The 21,758-nt window shown below is 43.1% G+C and overlaps 2 protein-coding genes across 2 annotated transcripts in view; both read right to left on the bottom strand.

The window, feature by feature from the left end:
* LOC139548872 (tripartite motif-containing protein 3-like) overlaps positions 1–3,174 on the bottom strand; it is a 50,385-nt gene extending 47,211 nt beyond the window's left edge. Inside the window, exon 1 of the mRNA XM_071358785.1 lies at positions 3,015–3,174. The gene's annotated coding sequence lies outside the window, so the exon portion shown is untranslated. The remainder of the gene's footprint in view (positions 1–3,014) is intronic.
* A 4,174-nt stretch (positions 3,175–7,348) lies between these two features.
* On the bottom strand, positions 7,349–20,214 carry LOC139548870 (inverted formin-2-like). Its single transcript, XM_071358782.1, has 13 exons — positions 19,942–20,214; positions 19,077–19,620; positions 15,432–15,493; positions 12,644–12,746; positions 12,286–12,371; positions 12,023–12,123; positions 11,662–11,732; positions 11,405–11,512; positions 11,244–11,314; positions 10,983–11,100; positions 10,425–10,589; positions 10,007–10,158; positions 7,349–9,874 (listed from the first exon to the last, which is right to left on the bottom strand). The coding sequence occupies exons 2-13, from the start codon at positions 19,440–19,442 to the stop codon at positions 8,449–8,451; spliced, it is 2,829 nt and encodes a 942-aa protein (XP_071214883.1). The 5' UTR covers positions 19,443–19,620; positions 19,942–20,214; the 3' UTR covers positions 7,349–8,448.
* Positions 20,215–21,758: the final 1,544 nt, after the last annotated feature.

Here is a 21,758-nt window from a genome sequence, read left to right as displayed (position 1 = left end):
CCACTCCATACACAAAGAAACATAGTGGTATACAATACTGTATACAGCACAGGCACAGTCATAGACAGATAGATAGTGAACCTGGTGCTCATTGTCTCTGCATTCAGAAAGCTAATAAAGTCCATGTCTGTGTCCAAATGGCATCCTATTCCCTAGTGCACTACTATTGACCAGGGCTCTGGTAAAAAGTATTGCACTACATAGGGAATACGGGTTGCCTCCCACATTAACAATGTTCTGACATACATACTGTTGCCCTAGGTTTGGGATTTCTAACACTAGACCAATGCTGAATGCATGGCCAATATAGGCGCAAAATTGCTCCAAGGTGGTCAGTTGACGAGGTTAAATGCTGCTTTTCACTCCCCCAATCAGACTAATGCTGAACCACTGTAGATAGTGACTCCGAGAACTGCCATTAATACTGTTATGCATTACAGGACTATTCTATTGTGGATGATCACGACCCTACATCTGAAATCTAGTATTAGATCTCATTAATAGGAATGTTATGCCTGTCCCTTCCTGCTTGGAGACTAGAGAAAGAGGACTGTGATGTGATGTGTGGAGAAAGAGAACTGTGATGTTGATACTAATAGTGGTACGGGCCAAATGCAGTTAATAAGAATGAATCTCCTGCTGGCTTAACACCGTCACTCTATTTAATAACGTTCCAACAAATCACATCAAGTCAAATCAAATGTTTTAGTGTATTTTAAACCAATCAATTTACTTCACAGTAAAATGAACAGAGACTATGCATATTCCTGGAGGACACTAACTCACTCAGTGAAGTAGTGAAGTATAGGTCTCTTAACCTAGCTGTCCTTGTGGCTAAAAGACTGATAGGAGACAAGGTGAAGAATGATATTCTTCCCAGTTCCAACCACCTGTAGTGGTAAACTTACATCAGTGACAGCTGATACATCTCTGATGACAACTGGTTGCTGGTGTTCACTGACTGTCTTTCATGAACTCAACTGCAGGTGGTCTCTCCCTCTCTCTCTCTCTCTCTCTCTCTCTCTCTCTCTCCCTCTCTCCCTCCACAGCAGTCACAGTGCACTATTGTCTATTAATCTCCCCTAAAGCAGCATGGAATTACAAGCAAAGACTCATTTTATGACATTATTAATACAGCACAGCACAATACTGTATTAGTACACAGTATTACATTATAACACTACAGTAATAGTGTAGTAGTAGTGACAGCATTTTGTAACCAGTCAGACCAGGCCTAGGTTCAGACCATCCTCTGATAGACTGTGGCCTGTGTCATCATTGCTGATGTCTGATCTCACGCATGCAGGGCTGCCTGCTCTGAGCAAGACCAGGGCTGTGGCCAGCTCCCCTTATAGTGCACAATGTAATATACTAACAGATCTGGGAACAGCTGTTAGCTGTAGTCAGCTCCCACCATTAATCAGACCTGACTGCAACAACCCAACATAACCCAGCACTGCAACAGACTAAAGCACTCCTGGACATCTATAATGTTTGATGCAGGATAGGGGAGGTAGCTAGACAACCCACCCAGTGGCAATACAATGCCAAATGAAGAGCCATAGAATGACTTGAACATAGACCTAATCAGCTGATTCACATGAGCTTACAGTACCATTACCTAATATAACACTGAAACATAACATCAATACCTAACATAACACTGAAACATAACATATAATATTATTACATTACATAACACTGAAACATAGCATCATTACCTAACATAACATATAATATCATTACATAACACTGAAACATAACATCATTATCTAACATAACACTGAAACATAACATATAATATTATTACATTACATAACACTGAAACATAGCATCATTACCTAACATAACATATAATATCATTACATAACACTGAAACATAACATCATTATCTAACATAACACTGAAACACAACACAACATCATGACATAACACTGAAACATAACATCATTATCTAACATAACACTGAAACACAACACAACATCATTACATAACACTGAAACATAACACAACATCATTACATAACACTGAAACACAACACAACATCATTACATAACACTGAAACACAACACAACATCATTACATAACACTGAAACATAACACAACATCATGTCCTAACATAACACTGAAACATAACACAACATCATGTCCTAACATAACACTGAAACATAACACAACATCATGTCCTAACATAACACTGAAACATAACACAACATCATTACATAACACTGAAACACAACACAACATCATTACATAACACTGAAACACAACACAACATCATGTCCTAACATACACTCTTAGAAAAAAGGTGTTCCAAAAGGGTTCTTCAGCTGTCCCCATAGGAGGACCCTTCTTGGTTTCAGGTAGAACCCTTTTGGGTTCCACGTAGAAATCTCTTCACGGAAGCCAAATGGCTTCTACCTGGAAACGTAATGGTTCTACCTGGAACCAAAAAGGGTTATTCAAAGGGTTCTACTTTGGGGACAGCTGAAGAAGCATTTTAGCACATTTATTTTCTAAGAGTGTAACATTGAAACATAACATAGCAATTTCAGAATATAACATTGAAACAACATAAATATAGATAAACATATTATAAATTCTCCAAAATACAGTAACCTCATCCAGCCATGAGCCCTGCCCATAGACTGCAGTATTGATGCCCACCTGCCAATGAGCAGAGCAAGCAGCCAGGAGCTAAAATGGAGAGGTGTGTGTGCGTGCGTGCATGTGCCATTTCCCCTCTTATGATTAGAAAAGCTACAGCAACAGCTCAGACCTGTAGATGCCAAGTGGTCAATAATCACTGCTTGTTCCTGTTCTGAGATTCACCGAACTGAGGCACAGATGCCAGACGAGATACTGTAATCAATTATTCAAACTCTTCTTTGCATCCATATGTAGCGAGAAATCCTGGACATAGCACTGCACTGCACTACGGCTGGCTTGGGGAGAAAGCACCGAGAATACAGCGAGACAGACAGAGAGAGGCTGAATGGGAGGATTGTACTCACATGAATTTCCAGGCAGCCTTAGAGAGAAGTGTCAGCATCCAAGTCCACAGCTGTCCATTGTCAGAGTCCTACTGTGTTATAACAGAATCCACAGAGAGAACGGTGAGACAGGAATAAAAGGGCAGGCTGTCTGCTGTGTTTGGGAAGAAAAGGAGCGAGAGACTGGGAGGGGAAGGAGAAGAGAAAGGAAAGGAGGGGCGGGAGCCATACAAATACTGTTATTGGATTGGCTAGAGAGCAGTGGGAGGAGTTTGGCTGTCCAATGGGATATACGGCATGTAAATTATATGTAAATGAAGTAGAGCATCTTCAGAATGTGATGGAGGGATAAAGACTGTCTGCTGCAATAGGGTGTGGCCTGTTTTAACCCCACCCCCTGCCCATAAAAGGACAAAGGATGCTTTTCACTGCCTTCTCTGGTTCCCCTACTGTCGTAATCAGGCTGCTATTTAAGATATAAGGAACACACAGAGAAGCTGTACAGAAGACAATGGCCAAGCCCTAATGACTGTATTTAAAACATAAACCATGAATAAATATAGCCTAATGGTCTAGACTTTTATACAGACCACTTAGATGCCTACCCATTGAGCAACTGAGGGAGGGGGGGGGTGAACTAGGATTCCAAACAAGATTCCAAATAATGAATCTAGCGGTTGGAAAAACCCACAGTAGAAATGGCTTATCTTTATGGATGAGAAGTGGATGGAGTGATGGAGGGGAGGGAGTGATGGAGGGATGTGAAAACAGTAGAGCAGACCAGCTGGCACTTCTGTATCCTGAAGGGTGAAAGACAAGAGGGTGGGGTGGTGCTACGGGGTTGGGGGGTATGGATAGGGGGTACATGTTGGGTGCAGTGGAGCATGCAAGGCGATGCTTTCAGAAGAGGTGTCTAACAATACCCCAATCCACACCCAATAAGGCCAGAGGAGGCGTCCCAAATGGCTCCCTGTTCCCTTTATGGTACACTACTTCTGACCAGGGCCCATGGGGTAAGTAGTGCATTATATAGTGATGCTCTATTTAGGGAAAGAGTGCCATTTGGAATGCAGTCCAGGAGCATCTCTGGTGTTTCAACAACAAAGGCTTTGTGATCCTCACGATTATTTTGTTCTCCTCCACAGCCATAAAGTACTTCATTAAGGGGTTTAGAAATCTGGTGCATCTAGGTGGAGGAGATAGAAAGAGAGGAGGGAGATAGATAGTGGCAATAGGAGGTGATGTGTTTATGCTGACACAGGTGTGGAGGGGGTAAAGAGGGGGAGGAGGAGGGGCGGGGGCGGGCATAGACGGCCGTCTCAGGGTTGCATTGTAAGAGATGGGGTTGCTATGGAGACTGCATCCAGCCCAAATGGCAGCCAGACAGAAAGGCAGACTCAGCAGCAGCCACAGAAACCAGACTGTACAGTAGATACCAGAAACCAGACTGTAGAGTAGATACCAGAAACCAGACTGTACAGTAGATAACAGAAACCAGACTGTACAGTAGATACCAGAAACCAGACTGTACAGTAGATAACAGAAACCAGACTAGCTTAACGTCTATGTCCCAAATGGCACCCTATTTCGTGGATAGTGTACTACCTCTGGTCGAAAGTAGTAGAATATATACTTGGGCTCCCTAGTGGCGCAGCGGTCTAAGGTACTGCATCTCGGTGCAAGAGGCGTCACTATAGTCCCTGGTTTTGAAAGCAGTATCACATCCGGATTGGGAGTCCCATAGGGCGGCGCACGTTTGGCCCAGTGTCCTCCGGGTTTGGCCGGGGTAGGCCGTCACTCTAAATAAAAATCTATTCTTAACTGAATTGCCTAGTTAATTAACCCTCTACAAGATCGGTGGGTCCCCCGTGGGACGGTTGACCTAACGTAGGCTAATGTGATTAGCATGAGGTTGTAAGAAACAAGAACATTTCCCAGGACATAGACATATCTGATATTGGAAGAAAGCTTAAATTCTTGTTAATCGAACTGCACTGTCCAATTTACAGTAGCTACTACAGTGAAATAATACCATGCTATTGTTTGAGGAGAGTGCACAGTTATGAATTTGAAAATGTATTAATAATCCAATTAGGCATATTTGGGCAGTCTTGATACAACATTTTGAACAGAAATGCAATGGTTCATTGGATCAGTCAAAACTTTTGAACATACACTGCTGCCATCTAGTGGCCAAAATCAAAATTGCGCCTGGGCTGGCATAATACATTACGGCCTTTTTCTTGCATTTCAAAGATGTACAAAAAAACATGTTTTTTTCCTTGTATTATCTTTTACCAAATCTAATGTGTTATATTCTCCTACATTAATTTAACATTTTCACAAAATTCAGCCCCGCTCTTCTCAATTTACATCAACAACATAGCTCAGGCAGTAAGAAGCGCTCTCATCCATTTATATGCAGATGATACAGTCTCATACTCAGCTGGCCCCTCCCCGGATTTTGTGTTAAATGCTCTACAACAAAGCTTTCTTTGTGTCCAACAAGCTTTCTCTGCCCTTAACCTTGTTCTGAACACCTCCAAAACAAAGGTCATGTGGTTTGGTAAGAAGAATGCCCCTCCTCCCCACAGGTGTGATTACTACCTCTGAGGGTTTAGAGCTCGAAGTAGTCACCTCATACAAGTACTTGGTAGTATGGCTAGACAGTGCACTGTCCTTCTCTCAGCACATATCAAAGCTGCAGGCTAAAGTTAAATCTAGAATTGGTTTCCTCTATCGTAATCGCTCCTCTTTCGCCCCAGCTGCCAAACTAACCCTGATTCAGATGACCATCCTACCCATGCTAGATTACGGAGACGTAATTTATAGACCAGCAGGTAAGGGCGCTCTCGAGTGGCTAGATGTTCTTTACCATTCGGCCATCAGATTTGCCACCAACGCTCCTTATAGGACACATCACTCCACTCTATACTCTTCTATAAACTGGTCATCTCTGTATACGCATCTATGAGATATCTACTGCAGCCCTCATCCTCCACATACAACACCCATTCTGCCAGTCACATTCTGTTAAAGGTCTCCAAAGCACACACATCCCTGGGTCGCTCGTCTTTTCAGTTCGCTGCAACTAGTGACTGGAACAAGTTGCAACAAGGTAAAAGATAAAACTGGACAGTTTTACCTCAATCTCTTCATTCAAAGACTCAATCATGGACACGCTTACTGACAGTTGTGGCTGCTTTGCATGATGTATTGTTGTCTTTACCTTCTTGCCCTTTGTTTTTGTTGTCTGTGTCCAATAATGTTTGTACCCCGTTTTGTGCTGCTGCCATGTTGTGTTGCTACCATGTTGTTGTCATGTTGTTTTGCTACCATGCTGTGTTTTCATGTGTTGCTGCCATGCTATTTTGTTGTCTTAGGTCTCTCTTTATGTCGTGTTGTCCCATATTTTTATTTAATATATTTTTATTTTTAATCCCAGCCCCCGTTCCCGCAGGAGGCCTTTTGCCTTTTGGTAGGCCGTCATTGTAAATAAGAATTTGTTCTTAACTGACTTGCCTAGTTAAATAAATGTAAAATATATATATTTTTTAAATAAAATCACGACTCAAGTCACAAACAGTGCCACACTCTGATGTCCGTGGCCTGGCGAGCCCAGAAGTTCAATAGGTTTAACCCACATTCACTCCTCTCTCCCAGAGATCTCTACAACACAACAAGTTAATCCCTCACCCACCCGCAGGGGTCAGGCCTGCCTGCCTGGCCTAGCTAGGGGTAGGCTGGGGGAGGCAGGGGGTCCCTACACCTGGTAGAATGAGCAGGATACATGGTGCAGAGCGGGATGCAAGGGGTACGTTCTGGGGCTTCTTGCTGAGGCCCTGGCTGCCAAGAGAGGCAGGGGATCCTTGGTCCTGGCAGAGCGGCAGGCTAGCTGGGGTACAGGGGGGTACATCCTTGGGGAGGCAGGTGGAGGCTGGGGGCCACATACTGAAGCAGTTTGGGGAGTACTTGCTGGGTCCCTGGCTCTCTCCCACCATTGTGCTATGTCACCAGGTGCTGGTAGCTTGGGTTGCATCCCAAATGGCACCCTATTCCTTATATAGTGCACTACCTTTGACAAGGGCCCATGGCCTGGCTCGCTCTCCAATTCTGAGACTGAGACCTCAACAACTTGGTTTGGGATTAGTGCCGTCCTCCCCACCATTCAGCTGGCTGTGCCTGGCTAAGAGACTGGCTGTCTTTGTAACACTGACCCCAATAAGAGCAATAGTGTTTTGTTGTTTGTATAAGACTACTAAGAGCATATGAGAAATATTCACCACGGTTGTGTTCTTTTCAAAACAGCAAGAGAAGAGGAACACTTTTATAAAAATAAGAAATTACGTGATAAATGTAATACAAAACACTTTTATTCTTTAACAGTCTGTCCATTAAATTATTTTTATCTTAATACTGTTAACTTCTCTTTACAGGCCCTCGTCGCTGGAAATTAATTTAATGTAATTTCTGCAGCTCTGTAAATATATCCTCCGGCAATATAATTTAATACTACTGTATATGGCAAAGATAGTTCCAGTATTTTCCAAGACAAAGATCACATTGGCTCCTCCTACTCAACAGTGGTTTTATTTTGCTGTGCATATTCAGTCAGAAGAATACTGATGTAAGAATATCACTATTATTAAAGACATTGGTAACAAATTACAGTAAGTGTCATGCTCCTCTTTGTGGGAATATGAGGTGGTAGAATAAATAAACAGTCATTTGTTGGTGGCCTACAGCAGTGGTTCCCAACTCTTTTTGGTTACTGTACCACCAACTGAATTTTACTCTGCCCGGAGTACCCCTGAAGTACCCCCTCAGGTGTATTTTACCAGTAGGCCTATGGTCTCATGAGTCTTCTCAAGTACCCCTTGTGGATAGGCCAAGTAACCCTAGGAGTCCTAGTACCCCTGGTTGCGAACCACTGGCCTACAGGCACACTACTTGTGGTGTTGTTATCTCACTCTGCCACCTAGTGGAATAAAGTTCACACTGCACTTTTGGACAAATTCTCCCAGTCCCAGCATATCATTATTTTCCACTTCAAATCCACTTCAACAATCTCGTTTAATTAAACCTTTATAAAATCAATGGATGGATGGATATAAATATAGTTAATAGTCCATAGGGCCAGGTCCATAGAACAATGTAACATCTGTCTTGGTAGTCTGAATCTGAATCAATAGATGAATCAGGAGTCTAGAGCACGTCTAGAGTCTATATCCTTGTTGTTAGCAAGGCTTGCTCTTCTTCCCCAGGCGTTCAAAGAAGGACATGAATCCATAGCCGTCTGGTTTGGGCTTCGGGCTCAGGGCTTGTGTGTGTGTGTAGGACTCTTTGCTGACACTCTTGGACACCAGGTCTTGAACACCAGGTCTTGGATATCAGGTCTTGAACACCAGGTCTTGGACACCAGGTCTTGAACATCAGGTCTTGGACACCAGATTCCTCACATTGGCTTGCTCCTCTCTCCCAGGCGTTTAAAGAAAGACATGAATCCATTGCCCTCTGAAAGTTTGGTCTTCCGGCTCTTAGAGGGGTTAGCCATATTGTGTTTGGGGCTTTGAGGAGGGTCAGCCTGTTTGGGTTCCTGGGAGACGAGTATCTGGAGAGGGGCGGGAGAAAACTCCTTTATGTCCTCATCCTGGTTGTGGTTGAGTTCTAGGTGTAAGGGGGGAGGTTTTGTCTTGACTATAGAGGAGCTCTTGTCTTGGTTCAGCTCTCCTATCTCTACGTGTGTAGGTCTCTCTGCTGCTGACAAGCTGTTGGACACCTTGTCCCGCTGGACACCAGATGTCTCACAGTGGCGAGGGGTGGTGGGTACCTCCAAGCCTCTGTTTTCAGAGTCCCTGGGGATGTTGAAACTTGCTGTCAAGTCTTTGTGTTTTGACATGGGGCTCTTAGACACCAGGTCTCGGACACAAGACTTCTCAGAGTGGCCAGGGAGGTTGGTACGGTTAGGCCCTCCAGAGGCTCTGTGTTTCAGGGACATCAGATCAGTGTCTACTGACTTCATCCCCCCTATGACCCCCAGAATAGGAGACGGAGTAGTAGGGAAAGTAAACAGATCATCCTCTTCTTCTTCCTCTTCCTCAGTAGGAGGGGCTTTAGGGGGGAGGGTGAAGGTGTGTCTGCGGGTGATTATTTCCTTGGGGGAGAGGTGAGGGTTGAGGAGGTATCTAGCCAGGCTCTCGCTGCCTCTACATGCATCTCCTAGCAGCCGCTGTCTGTCCTCTTGGAAGGTCCTCTGGTGAGGGGAGGTGGAGGTGATGGTGGAGATGGTGGAGGATGTAGCATTAGTGGTCGTAGCGTTGGGTGATCTTGTGGAGGTGTTAGTATTATTGGTGGCATTAGGAGACTTCTGCTGCTCCAGGCCGTACTCCCCAGACGAAAGACTACCACGGCTGCTCTGATACCTCAGAACCTTCCTGGACACTTCACGCAACTTCTGGGCTTCTTCCTCATTTCCCTCCTCCTCTTCCTTTTCCTCCTTGTCCTTCATCGTCACTGAGATGGGTCTACCTGTGGAGGTGCAGGAGGAGGAGCTGCTGCTACCGGTTCTCCTGGTTGGCTGTGTAGAACCATCTGGTTTCTTAGGGTTCTGCTGTGTCTCCTCAGGATGTGGAACCACATTCTCCCTCCGGTTCCTTTTGCTGTGGGACTGGTCCTTCTGGTCACTCTGAGAGGTCCCAGCCAGATCTCTGGCTGAGTCCCACTCATTCTCCTTACACACCTCTGTGGCCTTGACACAACTTCGATTTCCCCGTTCTGCCGAGGGAAGGTTTGCTTGAATGGGAACCTCTGACAGTCTGCTAATGGTGGGGGAGGGCATGCCCGAGCCTTTTCTCCTTTGGGACACACGACTGGTCAGGACCCTAAATCAAATCAAACTTTATTCAAAGTTCATATGAATGTCACAACACACTTTTACAGAAAAAAAGAAAAACACATTACAAAAAGAAAAACAGAAAATAACAGATTATATTTCAAAAGAAAGTATGACCAACTTCCGTAGTACGGACTCCAGGGCCACACCCTCCATATCCTTGTCCCGTATGGAGCAGGTGGCGGTGGAACGGCGTTTAGCAGCATTAGCATCACTCAACAGTCTGTCTCTGGTTCTCCTCTTCACCTCCGCCACCTCACGATCACGGTTCTCCTACACACAGATAGAATAACACATGTTAGGGAGCCAGAGGCAGTGAACACTGGAATCTACCAAGAAATCAGGGAAGGTTAAAGAGAAAAGAGAAACGACAGAGATACTCATTGAAGACAAAAGCCAGCCAAAAGTCCTCACACAGAAAAGAGTGAGATGGAGATCTATGTTCCCAAGGAGGCCAAGATGGCAGTCAGTAAATCAGAGAGCATCAAATAATAGTATGCAAAAGGAGTATATACACTATTTTGTAAACCGTTTTTTACCTGGATGGCCCTCAGGAATTTCTCACAGAAAGAGTTGAAGATGGAGCAGCATTCATCCAGTCTGAACTTGCTGGGGTCTTCACAGAAGTACTCAGCCACTGAGTCACTGACTGAACCCAGCGACTGCAGAGAGAGCTCAGTCTCAGCCAGACGACACTCTGCTTCCTACAAGGGACCACACACAGAACAGAAATAACTAAGGTTGTGGCCCAAATGGCACCCTGTTCCCCATATAGTGCAGTAGTTTTGAATAGACCCCTATGGGCCCTGGTCAAAAGTAGTGCACTATACAAATGGAAAAGGGGTGCCATTAGGGTCGCAGAGTACATTTCTGAACCTACAGGGGACCACAAACATCAATAACCTCAACACTGGTCCTAGAGTTGTAGATTCACCACCAGAGGTTATTAAGGCTATGACAAGGGCCCAGAGTTTTTCCTGGTCAGGTTATGTGGTCAGGCAAAACTTGTGGCACTGGAAACATTACATAGGTATACAGTATAGGGGAAAGTAGCGATACAAGATCTGAAAGGCATGGAGAATACACAGGCAGGCTACCTCGAGAAAGTCCTCCATCTGAGCCCGTAGCTCCTCCTGTTTCTGCGCCTCCTCCTTCGCCTCCTTTACTTTCTTCACCTCTCTCTGAAACTCACTCTCTATGTCCTCCTTATGGATCCTACGGGGGTGCAGAACACAAATATCAATCATTCAATACAGACAAACAGAAAAGCACAATCATTACAATAGAATGCCTTACAGTGGGGCAAACAGCAATATTAAAGATATTGTTGAAGCGTGTAAAACACTCTGTATCTGTACCTTGCTGCATCAGCGATGTGTGTGAGTTTGTCCGGGAATTTCAGCAAGGCCACATCAACCTTCTGAGCTTGCTACAATCAACATAAACATGAACAACTACTGCATCAGAGACAAACAAGATTCTAGATAAAGGATGAGCTTAAAAGAAGGGTTCTAATTACCATGACTACATAGTGCATGAGGTTCATGCCTGGTTTGTTGGCCCTCGTGTCCACTAGTTTCAGTAGCGATGCCATCCTGAAGCCAATGGCACTGCCAGCATAGCCGCCCTGTGGACACACAGAGGACAAGTGAGAGACAGTCAGTCAGGCTGACAAATGAACCTGAGGATTACTCAAAGCTTGTAGAAAGAGTTTCTAACATATATAAAGGTATACAGTATATTATATCATCTATGATATCATTGTTTCCCACTCACAGCGTTCATGTAGTTTCCAGTCTTCAGAACCAGGCGGATCACAGAGTGTAGATCGTCACTCTCTAACAGCTCTGGAGGGACAGACAGACAGACAGACAGACAGACAGACAGACAGACAGACAGACAGACAGACAGACAGACAGACAGACAGACAGACAGACAGACAGAGAGAGAGACAGAGAGACAGAGAGACAGACAGACAGACAGACAGACAGACAGACAGACAGACAGACAGACAGACAGACAGACAGACAGACAGACAGACAGACAGACAGACAGACAGACAGACAGACAGTTGAGCTTAGTACAGATACACACTGGCCTTATTAAGATCCAGATCACATGCAGACGCAAACTTTACCTTTTCCAGCTGTGATCATGGTGGCGATGGATTGTTTCATTTCATCCATGAGCGGGAAAAACTCTTCTTTGAGAACTAAACTGTTGAGGCGCTCCTCATAACTAAAAGAAAGGGTACGAATAATGATTCATATTCTATAACACAACAGGCATTCAAGACATAGAAAACACAAAACTGTACAAAACGGTGAATTAGATGTTTGTAGACGGTTCAACACACTCACTCACTCACTCACTCACTCACTCACTCACTCACTCACTCACCTGGGAACCTTGATAAGTAGCATCATAAACAGGTCTGCTTCAGGAAGAGCTGACTGGTCCCCTTTAAACCCAACTAGCTGCTTCACCTGCACACACACAACAGGTATTCATCTTAGTAAGACACAGCATTACGGTAAGGGTTGTAACTTGGGAGAACACAGTTATAACTGTCTCTCAAGCTAAATATGATCAGTTCACTGTGGTAGTTAGCATCAACAATGGCGGCAAGCTGGCGGCAAACCTCAGCTCCCCCAATGGTGGTGGAACTGGAGTTTGCCCTATGTGGGACAAGGTTGCCAAAGCGACAGCGGGCTGATCTATGCTTGCCTACTGGGAAAGGCTGTGTTAAGTACTGTACCTCTTCTTTCTCTGGCAGCAGCTTACACAGCTCCTTCAGTTTACCTGTCCCAAATTTCAGTCCGTTTCCTGAACTGATGTCCTTGATCATGTCCCCTACTGGCCTGGGGAGAGACACAGACACTGATCAGTTACTGTATTATAACCAACATAACTTTGGAACAGGGGCGACTCCTCCTTCTGGGCAGGTGGGGCAGAGACCCACCTGTTTTGAGCCCCACATTTTGTGCAAAAAATAAAATAAAAATACATTTGCCTGTTTTGCATGTTATTTTGGCATTAATATGTGTCACATATCAGTTTGCAAACAACATTAAAAAAATATATATATCATTGAGTTAATAAAGTCGCATACAAACATGGTCTATTTTTTGTTTTCTTGAGTAAGGCAGCTCCAAAATGCAGGTGTTTCAGCCTAGCTCAGTGCTTTCTGTGGTGGTGGGGCAAGCCAGCAGAAAATATGGAGAGTTACGCCGTGATTGGCTCAGTGTTTTGTCACTCATGGGGACACTACGTCACAGCGAAGTGTAAGGGGAGACCTTGAAAATTCTAGCCCTTTGGCTACTGACATAGAGTTACATTAGAAATGCCCATCCAAGAAGGCTCAAGGTCATTGGCCACAGATAAAATGATGTCAAATCACGTTATATGTACAGTAGCTTAGATCGGACTGATCATGACAACATCATACTTTCAAAATCGTAGCTAGCAGTCATCATCATGAATCAAGTCGACAATCTACTGGTAAATCCTTTTCAATCCTTGTCGTATGACTGGTAAATACTTTTCAATCCTTGTCGTATGAAGATAAATAATGAAGAGAAATTATAGATAAAACGTATCGGTGCTCCTTGGCCATTGGACATAAACAATACACAACAAGTTGGAAATCGCTAATTCAACAATGAGTGGTTTGGTAGGAAGTGAGCACAGCACAACAAGGTGAGTCTACAAATGTATTGTATGCTGCTGCATACATTATGTAATATGCCAGGGAGATATGTATACTGTAGCTAAGAAAGTAATAACGTTACTAAGTGTATGTTGTGTAGTAAGCTGTTAGTAGCCCATGTGCCTGATGCTAATAATTTGGTCCCTTTTCCCCTCTTAATTTCGCCTACTGTTCTGACTTCGTGGTGCACATGTAACCTATAGCCTGTTTTAGAGAAATGTAATCATTGAATATTGTAAGAGCTTTCATTGTCTGCTTATATGCCCCCTTTATTTATCCTACGGTTCTGACTTGGGGTACAGGTAGAATACTGTAAGAACGGCCCATGTTCTGAATTCTGTTGCTGTACAGTTCAAAAGTGCTGAACAAATAGCTATATTGATAACGTCCATCCTAGCTCGCTCATTAATGTCTTAATCGAAATTTACGGATTGCCTCTTATCCGCTCGTCGTTCTCTTATGCCATAGTTTGTACATCTCAATTGTCAGTAGAAACTACATTTGTTTAAGCAAGTCAGCCATATCAGCTATGTTTTTAAAAAAGGCAGTAAATGAGGCTGAATGAACTGTTTTGCTGCCAGACAAGGCTCCGCTGATAGCCAAGTGTAGCAGTGGTAAGGTGTTTGGACTGCTGTTGGGACTGCTGTTGGGACAGCTTTATGTAGGCCCTAAAAGTTTGTGGGCACCGTTTGTCACCGTTATAGTGCAATTAATCTATTGTTTAGTGTTGTGTTGTGTAGTGGCTTCGCTGGCATGCATAATTATATATTTATATATTTTTTGCCCCACCAAGATTTACGTGCTAAAATTGCCACCGGTTTGGAAACTTCATCAACTGATTCATCCACTAGGTTCTCCTAGGAGCTACACAAAGTGGTTAATGAAACATGGCACAGAGGAAATGAGCAACACATTTAGAGACCCAACCCTAGAACATGAGTAATTCAGAAAATTAAGCCTGGTAAGCGAGGCTGCTCCTTGCCCCATGGGTTGAACACCCTATTAGTGCATTTTTCCACTTTAACCAACCACAGACAGGCTCTTACCTGCTATACATATACACCTACAGCTGACCTGGAATAATGTTTTCTTTCCTCAGAAGCACAAGAACAAAAACGCTGACACAAAAATACATTTAACAGAAAACAGAAAACTGCATCCAGAAATGGACATTACAGATAAATGTAATAATAAAACATTGAGAAGATAAGGCTTGTATGTCTTTTTGAGTTTTCTGTCTGCGAGAACAGTACAATCTTCAGAAAATTAGGTACTGTAGCCAATGGCATGTAGTAATATTGTAACACATAACACAGTCCTACTGTGGGCCTACAGAGACAATTGTTTAGTAACACATTAATGCCATTTTTCAATAGTTCATCTGTGGAATGACCTGGGTGCACTGTTCCTGCATTAGTGTTATCATGTAGAGCCGACCTGTTGGGACAAGCTGCTGTACCTCAGACACACAGAGCTGGGAATGTCAAGCAGCCTAGCCTCAGGACTACTTGGCCTTGCTGTCCCAAATGACCCCCTATTCCCTATTATATAATGGACTACTTTTGAGCAGTGCCCTATGGGGGTCAAAAGTAGTCCACTATAGGGAATAGGGTGCTACTTGAGATGCAACCACTGTGTCTTCTTTAACTTGACACACGTGGCTCTGACAAACCCTCCACACCTTCAGCACACTCCCAGTTTATGTCTGAGTCCCAAATGTTACCCTATTCCCTAATAGTGCACTACTTTAGATCAGACTCTGGTCAAAAGTAAAGCACTATATAGGGAATAGGATGCCATTTGGAATGCATCCTATATTTGCCTCTCTCTGACATACCTCTTGAACTGTTTCAGGAAGATCCCAACATTCATGCTCCTCTTGGAGTTCAGTATGGAGACCTGGTGGTGGTGGGACACATATGCATGAAGTCATCAGTTAGTCAATAAATAATGTTGGTCATACCAGAACACACATACGCACACAGACACACACACATGAAGACATCGGTAGGTCAATAACAGGCGTTGAGTCTATCAGGAGCTCAGCATTTAGCTTAAACAGTCTTCTCCTTTATCCCAAATACATCCTCATTCCCAAACAAGCAACGGATTGCAAAGGTTTTACTGGTTTGATTGACTTGTTTTTGAGAGCCCATGATAAGCCATTGCAACAGCTGTCAACATACTGACATTCCTAAGTCATGCTCATCTATACTGAGTTAGAAACAGGGACAGGTAAGAAACTAAAGGCCCATTTCAATAGCTCTACATTTAACCTTTATTGAACTGCCAAGGTAGCCTAAATGTGACAGCAGGGTGGTTTCACTAGCAAACAACAAGAGACAAAAGTAGAGGGTCAAAAATAGGTTTGTTAATATGACAATAGCATTGTATACCAGGACAATGACTCACAACAGTTCCGTAAAATCAAGAACCGTCACTTACAGGAAGGGAAGTACTGTATCTTAATTGAACCCAAAGCCCTGTTCATTATTATAGAGGTAGCAATGAATGCTGGTTTACAATACATACAAGTATCAACTGTATGGCAACAATTAGCACATATTAGTGGTTCATTTACTCTCCCTGGGTAAACTGCTGAAGATTAGTTAGGCTATACTGACTCTGCCCACCCTTTAGTTTATACATCAAAGCATTACTAGATGAAACCCCACTGCATAAACATCCTATGTTTGTTAAGCAGAGGAACATTAAGAGGAACATGTCATAGTTCCAATAAGTCACACAATATCACACATGAAAAAGGGCAATGGACACATAGTAAAATGATGGTCATTCATTTAGTCCAATTTTGTTGGTTAGTCTCCATTTTTTAGTGTGGTGAACTTGTGCTTTATCTAGATACCAGATTAGATAACCTCTGCTGGTGAACTCATGCTGCTTGCAGAGTGCAAATATTTATAATCAACCTATTCTCTGAGAGTTTAGTCAAATCAAGCACTCTAGCAGTTGGCATTCAAATGATGGTAAAGACTTGATAGGTGTGTGGACAGAAAGGTAAGACAGCCTTCCAGTTACAGCATGTTAATGAATCATATAAAAAGAGATCAGGGTAGAATCGCCTCCAAGCTTCGCTCACGCTGACTGGTTTGTTTTGAACACTTTCGCTAATACATTATTGCTTCCTGATGTACTTGAGTTTGATCCAAGTGAAGCGCACAAAGAATCTTGCTAAAGCCACACTAAGAGAGTGGTAGCTTCCCAATTGGCACCCTATTCCCTTTATAGTGCACTACTTTTGCCCAGGCCTAGACCAAAAAAAGCACCATCATGGAACCATGGGCTGATGGAATTGATGTATTTCCCCACGTCCACCTTGCCACCTTAACCGTAACCCTAACCCTGGCCCATATGACTACATGACTGAGCCTGTTACAACAGAAAGGCTGTAGGAAAACAACACATCATCCTGTGATACTGTGATGTACACCCCAAGTCCACAACACACACTCCCTGAGAAAATCAATTAGGGTCTAAAGAGCACATGTCAACATATCCAATATCTCTGGTCATAAACAGAACAAATATTCATATTCAATACGCTGTTTCGGTCTCTCGTCTACTCCCAGAAAGTATAGATGCTCAATACAAAACTCTCAGGTGAGAAATCATGAGCAAGAGAAGAATGACAGAATGATGCATGACATTGGAGAGGCCTTGGCGGGGACCAGATAGGATATGTACAGTGAGGGAAAAAAGTATTTGATCCCCTGCTGATTTTGTACGTTTGCCCACTGACAAAGAAATGATCAGTCTATAATTTTAATGGTAGGTTTATTTGAACAGTGAGAGACAGAATAACAACAAAAAAATCCAGAAAAACGCATGTCAAAAACGTTATAAATTGATTTGCATTTTAATGAGGGAAATAAGTATTTGACCCCCTCTCAATCAGAAAGATTTCTGGCTCCCAGGTGTCTTTCATACAGGTAACGAGCTGAGATTAGGAGCACACTCTTAAAGGGAGTGCTCCTAATCTCAGTTTCTTACCTGTATAAAAGACACCTGTCCACAGAAGCAATCAATCAATCAGATTCCAAACTCTCCACCATGGCCAAGACCAAAGAGCTCTCCAAGGATGTCAGGGACAAGATTGTAGATCTACACAAGGCTGGAATGGGCTACAAGACCATTGCCAAGCAGCTTGGTGAGAAGGTGACAACAGTTGGTGCGATTATTCGCAAATGGAAGAAACACAAAAGAACTGTCAAACTCCCTTGGCCTAGGGCTCCATGCAAGATCTCACCTCGTGGAGTTGCAATGATCATGAGAATGGTGAGGAATCAGCCCAGAACTACACAGGAGGATCTTGTCAATGATCTCAAGGCAGCTGGGACCATAGTCACCAAGAAAACAATTGGTAACACACTACGCCGTGAAGGACTGAAATCCTGCAGCGCCCGCAAGGTCCCCCTGCTCAAGAAAGCACATATACATGCCCGTCTGAAGTTTGCCGATGAACATCTGAATGATTCAGAGGACAACTGGGTGAACATGTTGTGGTCAGATGAGACCAAAATGGAGTTCTTTGGCATCAACTCAACTTGCCGTGTTTGGAGGAGGAGGAATGCTGCCTATGACCCCAAGAAACCATCCCCACCGTCAAACATGGCGGTGGAAACATTATGCTTTGGGGGTGTTTTTCTGCTAAGGGGACAGGACAACTTCACCGCATCAAAGGGACGATGGACGGGGCCATGTACCGTCAAATCTTGGGTGAAAACCTCCTTCCCTCAGCCAGGGTATTGAAAATGGGTCGTGGATGGGTATTCCAGCATGACAATGACCCAAAACACACGGCCAAGGCAACAAAGGAGTGGCTCAAGAAAAAGCACATTAAGGTCCTGGAGTGGCCTAGCCAGTCTCCAGACCTTAATCCCATAGAAAATCTGTGGAGGGAGCTGAAGGTTCGAGTTGCCAAACGTCAGTCTCGAAACCTTAATGACTTGAAGAAGATCTGCAAAGAGGAGTGGGACAAAATCTCTCCTGAGATGTGTGCAAACCTGGTGGCCAACTACAAGAAACATCTGACCTCTGTGATTGCCAACAAGGGTTTTGCCACCAAGTACTAAGTCATGTTTTGCAGAGGGGTCAAATACTTATTTCCCTCATTAAAATGCAAATAAATTTATAAAATTTTTGACATGCGTTTTTCTGGATTTTTTTGTTGATATTCTGTCTCTCACTGTTCAAATAAACCTACCATTAAAATTACAGACTGATAATTTCTTTGTCAGTGGGTAAACGTACAAAATCAGCAGGGGATCAAATACTTTTTTCCCTCACTGTATGCCTCACAGACTTATACAGTATCTGATCGAGGAACAAAGTAGCTGATGTGGTTCCAGCTGATGTCGTATTTCTCTTGACTTCTACTCAGCTACAACTGACACACTTCTCTCCAGCTGCCAGTATCAAGCTAGAGAAGTGACTCCTGGTACAGAAGGTTAGGTCAACTCACCACTTCTGTGCCCTGGCTGTTGGTTGGCTTGCCTCTGATACTCTGTCTGTTCAGAGCCTTTTGTCCCTGTCCCTGCTGCTGGCTATGACTGAACAGCTCCTCAATCCTCTGAGTGTCCAGCTCATACTCTCCTAGGGTCTTCTCTTCCGTCCAGATGTTGTGTTTGCCCACCACCACGTGTTTGGGGATTGCATCCCAGTTGAAGTTACGCATCTTGGAGACGTTGAGCTGGCGGCCTGTGGATAGCCCGAAGCCTATGCCAGGGGGAGGAGGGGGGCCTGGGGGAGGGGGGCAGGGGGGAGGTGGTGGGGGGGCAAGGGGAGGTGGTGGAGGAGGAGGAGGTGGTGGAGCGATTGCTGATTCCATCTTAAGTTTAAAGGAATTAGATGGACCAAGGATCAGGAACAGATCATGGTATCATCATTACGGCTTCATCATCACCTCCATGTTGTACACATAAAGTGTCACAGAAATGTTATTCAATTAGTGTTGAATACCAATTATTGAAGAGGGTGATATAATCCTTTGCCTTGATTGATCCCCCCTGTAAAGAAACAATGGTACCGGTAAACTTTTAACACAGAATGTTAGGCATGCAGCATAAATGACTTCCCTGTACTGTATTGCCCAGCACAGAACAAGTATCTTGTGTGGCTGAAGTGCTCAAATGAGACACCATATCAACAAATGCTGAATTCAAAAGACATTGAAAGCAGTATAATTATAAAAGACGTGTATGAATTTACAAATCAAAAGCATCCACCAGAAAAACGGAATACAGTAGGCTACCTATTTTGATCAGATTTGATCTTTAGGTTATTAATGTGTGATAAATGAGGGAAGAGGATTCTGTATCGGACCTTACCTGCTCGATATCCAACGTTCCACCAAGAGTAAAAACTATTTCGAAAAACCAAAAACTACAATTCAATCCAGTAGTTAGTCCGACGCCTTCCTCTTCAAACTTCAACATCAGAGGTGTGAGTTGAGTTGACTACTACCACTGGACCGCTACCAGCGCTGTCAGGTTTCCACTAGATAATACATACACAAAGTCAAGTTCCACAGCTACATAGTCAAAATTGGCCAAAATAAAAATGTTTTTTGTTGTTAATTTAAAGTTAGGGTTAGGCATAAGGTTAGCAGTGTGGTTGAGGTCAGGGTTAATGTTACGGTTAGGTTTAAAATCAGATTTTAAGAAGATCAATTGTAGAAATGGGCGGGGTTTAGCCATAGTTATGACTTTGTGGCTGTGCTAACTAGTGACGACCGCAGTGTCAGAGAAGTAAAAGCATGTCGCAACTTTACCTGCGTACGGACTGAGTCTAACGATGTATATAAACCCTTGATTACTCATATTATGTATTGGCGATTGAGAGGGTTTGAAGCCACCTGTCGGCCATATTGGCACTCCCCGGTAGATCAGTCCTCCATAGGAATGATTGGAATTTTATAGTACTTCAATTAAATTTTTCAAGGACAGAATGACATGTATATAAGTATTTTTTGTTGTAGTGGAAAAAGTGACATTAGTAATTTCAAAAAATTATACTTTAAGGAAAATGTTTTTATATATATGTACAGTACCAGTCAGAAGTTTGAACACACCTATTAATTCAAGGGATTTTCTTTATTTTTACTATCTTCTACACTGTTGAATAATAGTGAAGACATCAAAACTATGAAATAACAGATATGGAATCAGGTAGAAACCCAAAAGTGTTAAACAAATCAAAAGATATTTTATATTTGAGATTCTTCAAAGTAGCCACTCTTTGCCTTGATGACAGCTTGCACGCTCTTGGCATTCATAAAAATTAAGAAAAACCCTTGAATGAGTAGCTGTGTCCAAACTTTTGACTAGTACTGTATATACTGTATATATATATTTGTTTTATGTTTAGCTCACCTAATATAATTTTAAAGTATGCATTAAGGTGTCTATAATAGAATACATGTGGCAAAAACAAATTTTGATATTTATAAATGCATTTCTATACCTTCCAAAATATTGGAGTGCCACGATAGAGGCACAGTGCCCCTCAACACAGTGCCCCCTATAAATCATCTAGTGTACATATAAATGATTGACTGAGCTCAATGCCCTGTTAACCCCCTAACTGGCCGTGCCATATTCCATTCTGACAGAAGTACTGTAAAATCTGTACTGTGTCTGGCCGCTCAAATGTGTCAGTTCACAGTAGGCCTAGTGTTCCTACTGAATTATCACAAAGTTTTACTTTATATAATCCAGTAAAATGTAAACAGTGTGAAACTGGTCATATGCGATGTACAACAAGGCTATAATGGGGTTGAGTGAAGACCAGTGTGGGCGGACTGCACCACTGACTAAATCGAGTCATTGTCAGTTGATACATATAAAAATGTCAATTTGTTAATGCTTTCCTTGTACATATGTTTGTCCTGTGTAAATATAATTTTTTCTTTGGGTTCTGAAATCCTTAGTTTTTTATAAAAGTCAAATTTTTATGTGATGTCCGTCAAACTAGTAATGTGCCTAGTAATCCACTGTTTTCGATGGAGTAGGAAGTTCAAATCAAATCATTTTGTATTTGTCACATGCGCCGAATACAACGGTGTAGACTTTAAAATGCTTGCTTACAAGCCCTTCCCAACGATTCAGAGTTAAAAATATAATACAAATAGTAACATGAGGAATAA

The sequence above is a fragment of the Salvelinus alpinus genome, chromosome 22 (assembly GCF_045679555.1).
Source record: "Salvelinus alpinus chromosome 22, SLU_Salpinus.1, whole genome shotgun sequence".
In the NCBI taxonomy this organism is placed as follows: domain Eukaryota; kingdom Metazoa; phylum Chordata; class Actinopteri; order Salmoniformes; family Salmonidae; genus Salvelinus; species Salvelinus alpinus.
The sequence above is the reverse complement of the archived record's forward strand: the minus strand, read 5'-3'. Positions and strand labels throughout refer to the sequence as shown.

Bases quoted from the DNA above. Each gene is read 5' to 3' on its own strand.
- LOC139548870 (XM_071358782.1), bottom strand. From the start codon at position 19,442: ATGGAATCAGCAATCGCTCCACCACCTCCTCCTCCTCCACCACCTCCC. The intron at 15,494-19,076 runs GTGAGTTGACCT...CACCACCACCAG, and splicing joins ACAGCCAGGGCACAGAAGTG to GTCTCCATACTGAACTCCAA. The intron at 12,747-15,431 runs GTATGTCAGAGA...GTCTCTCCCCAG, and splicing joins TTCCTGAAACAGTTCAAGAG to GCCAGTAGGGGACATGATCA.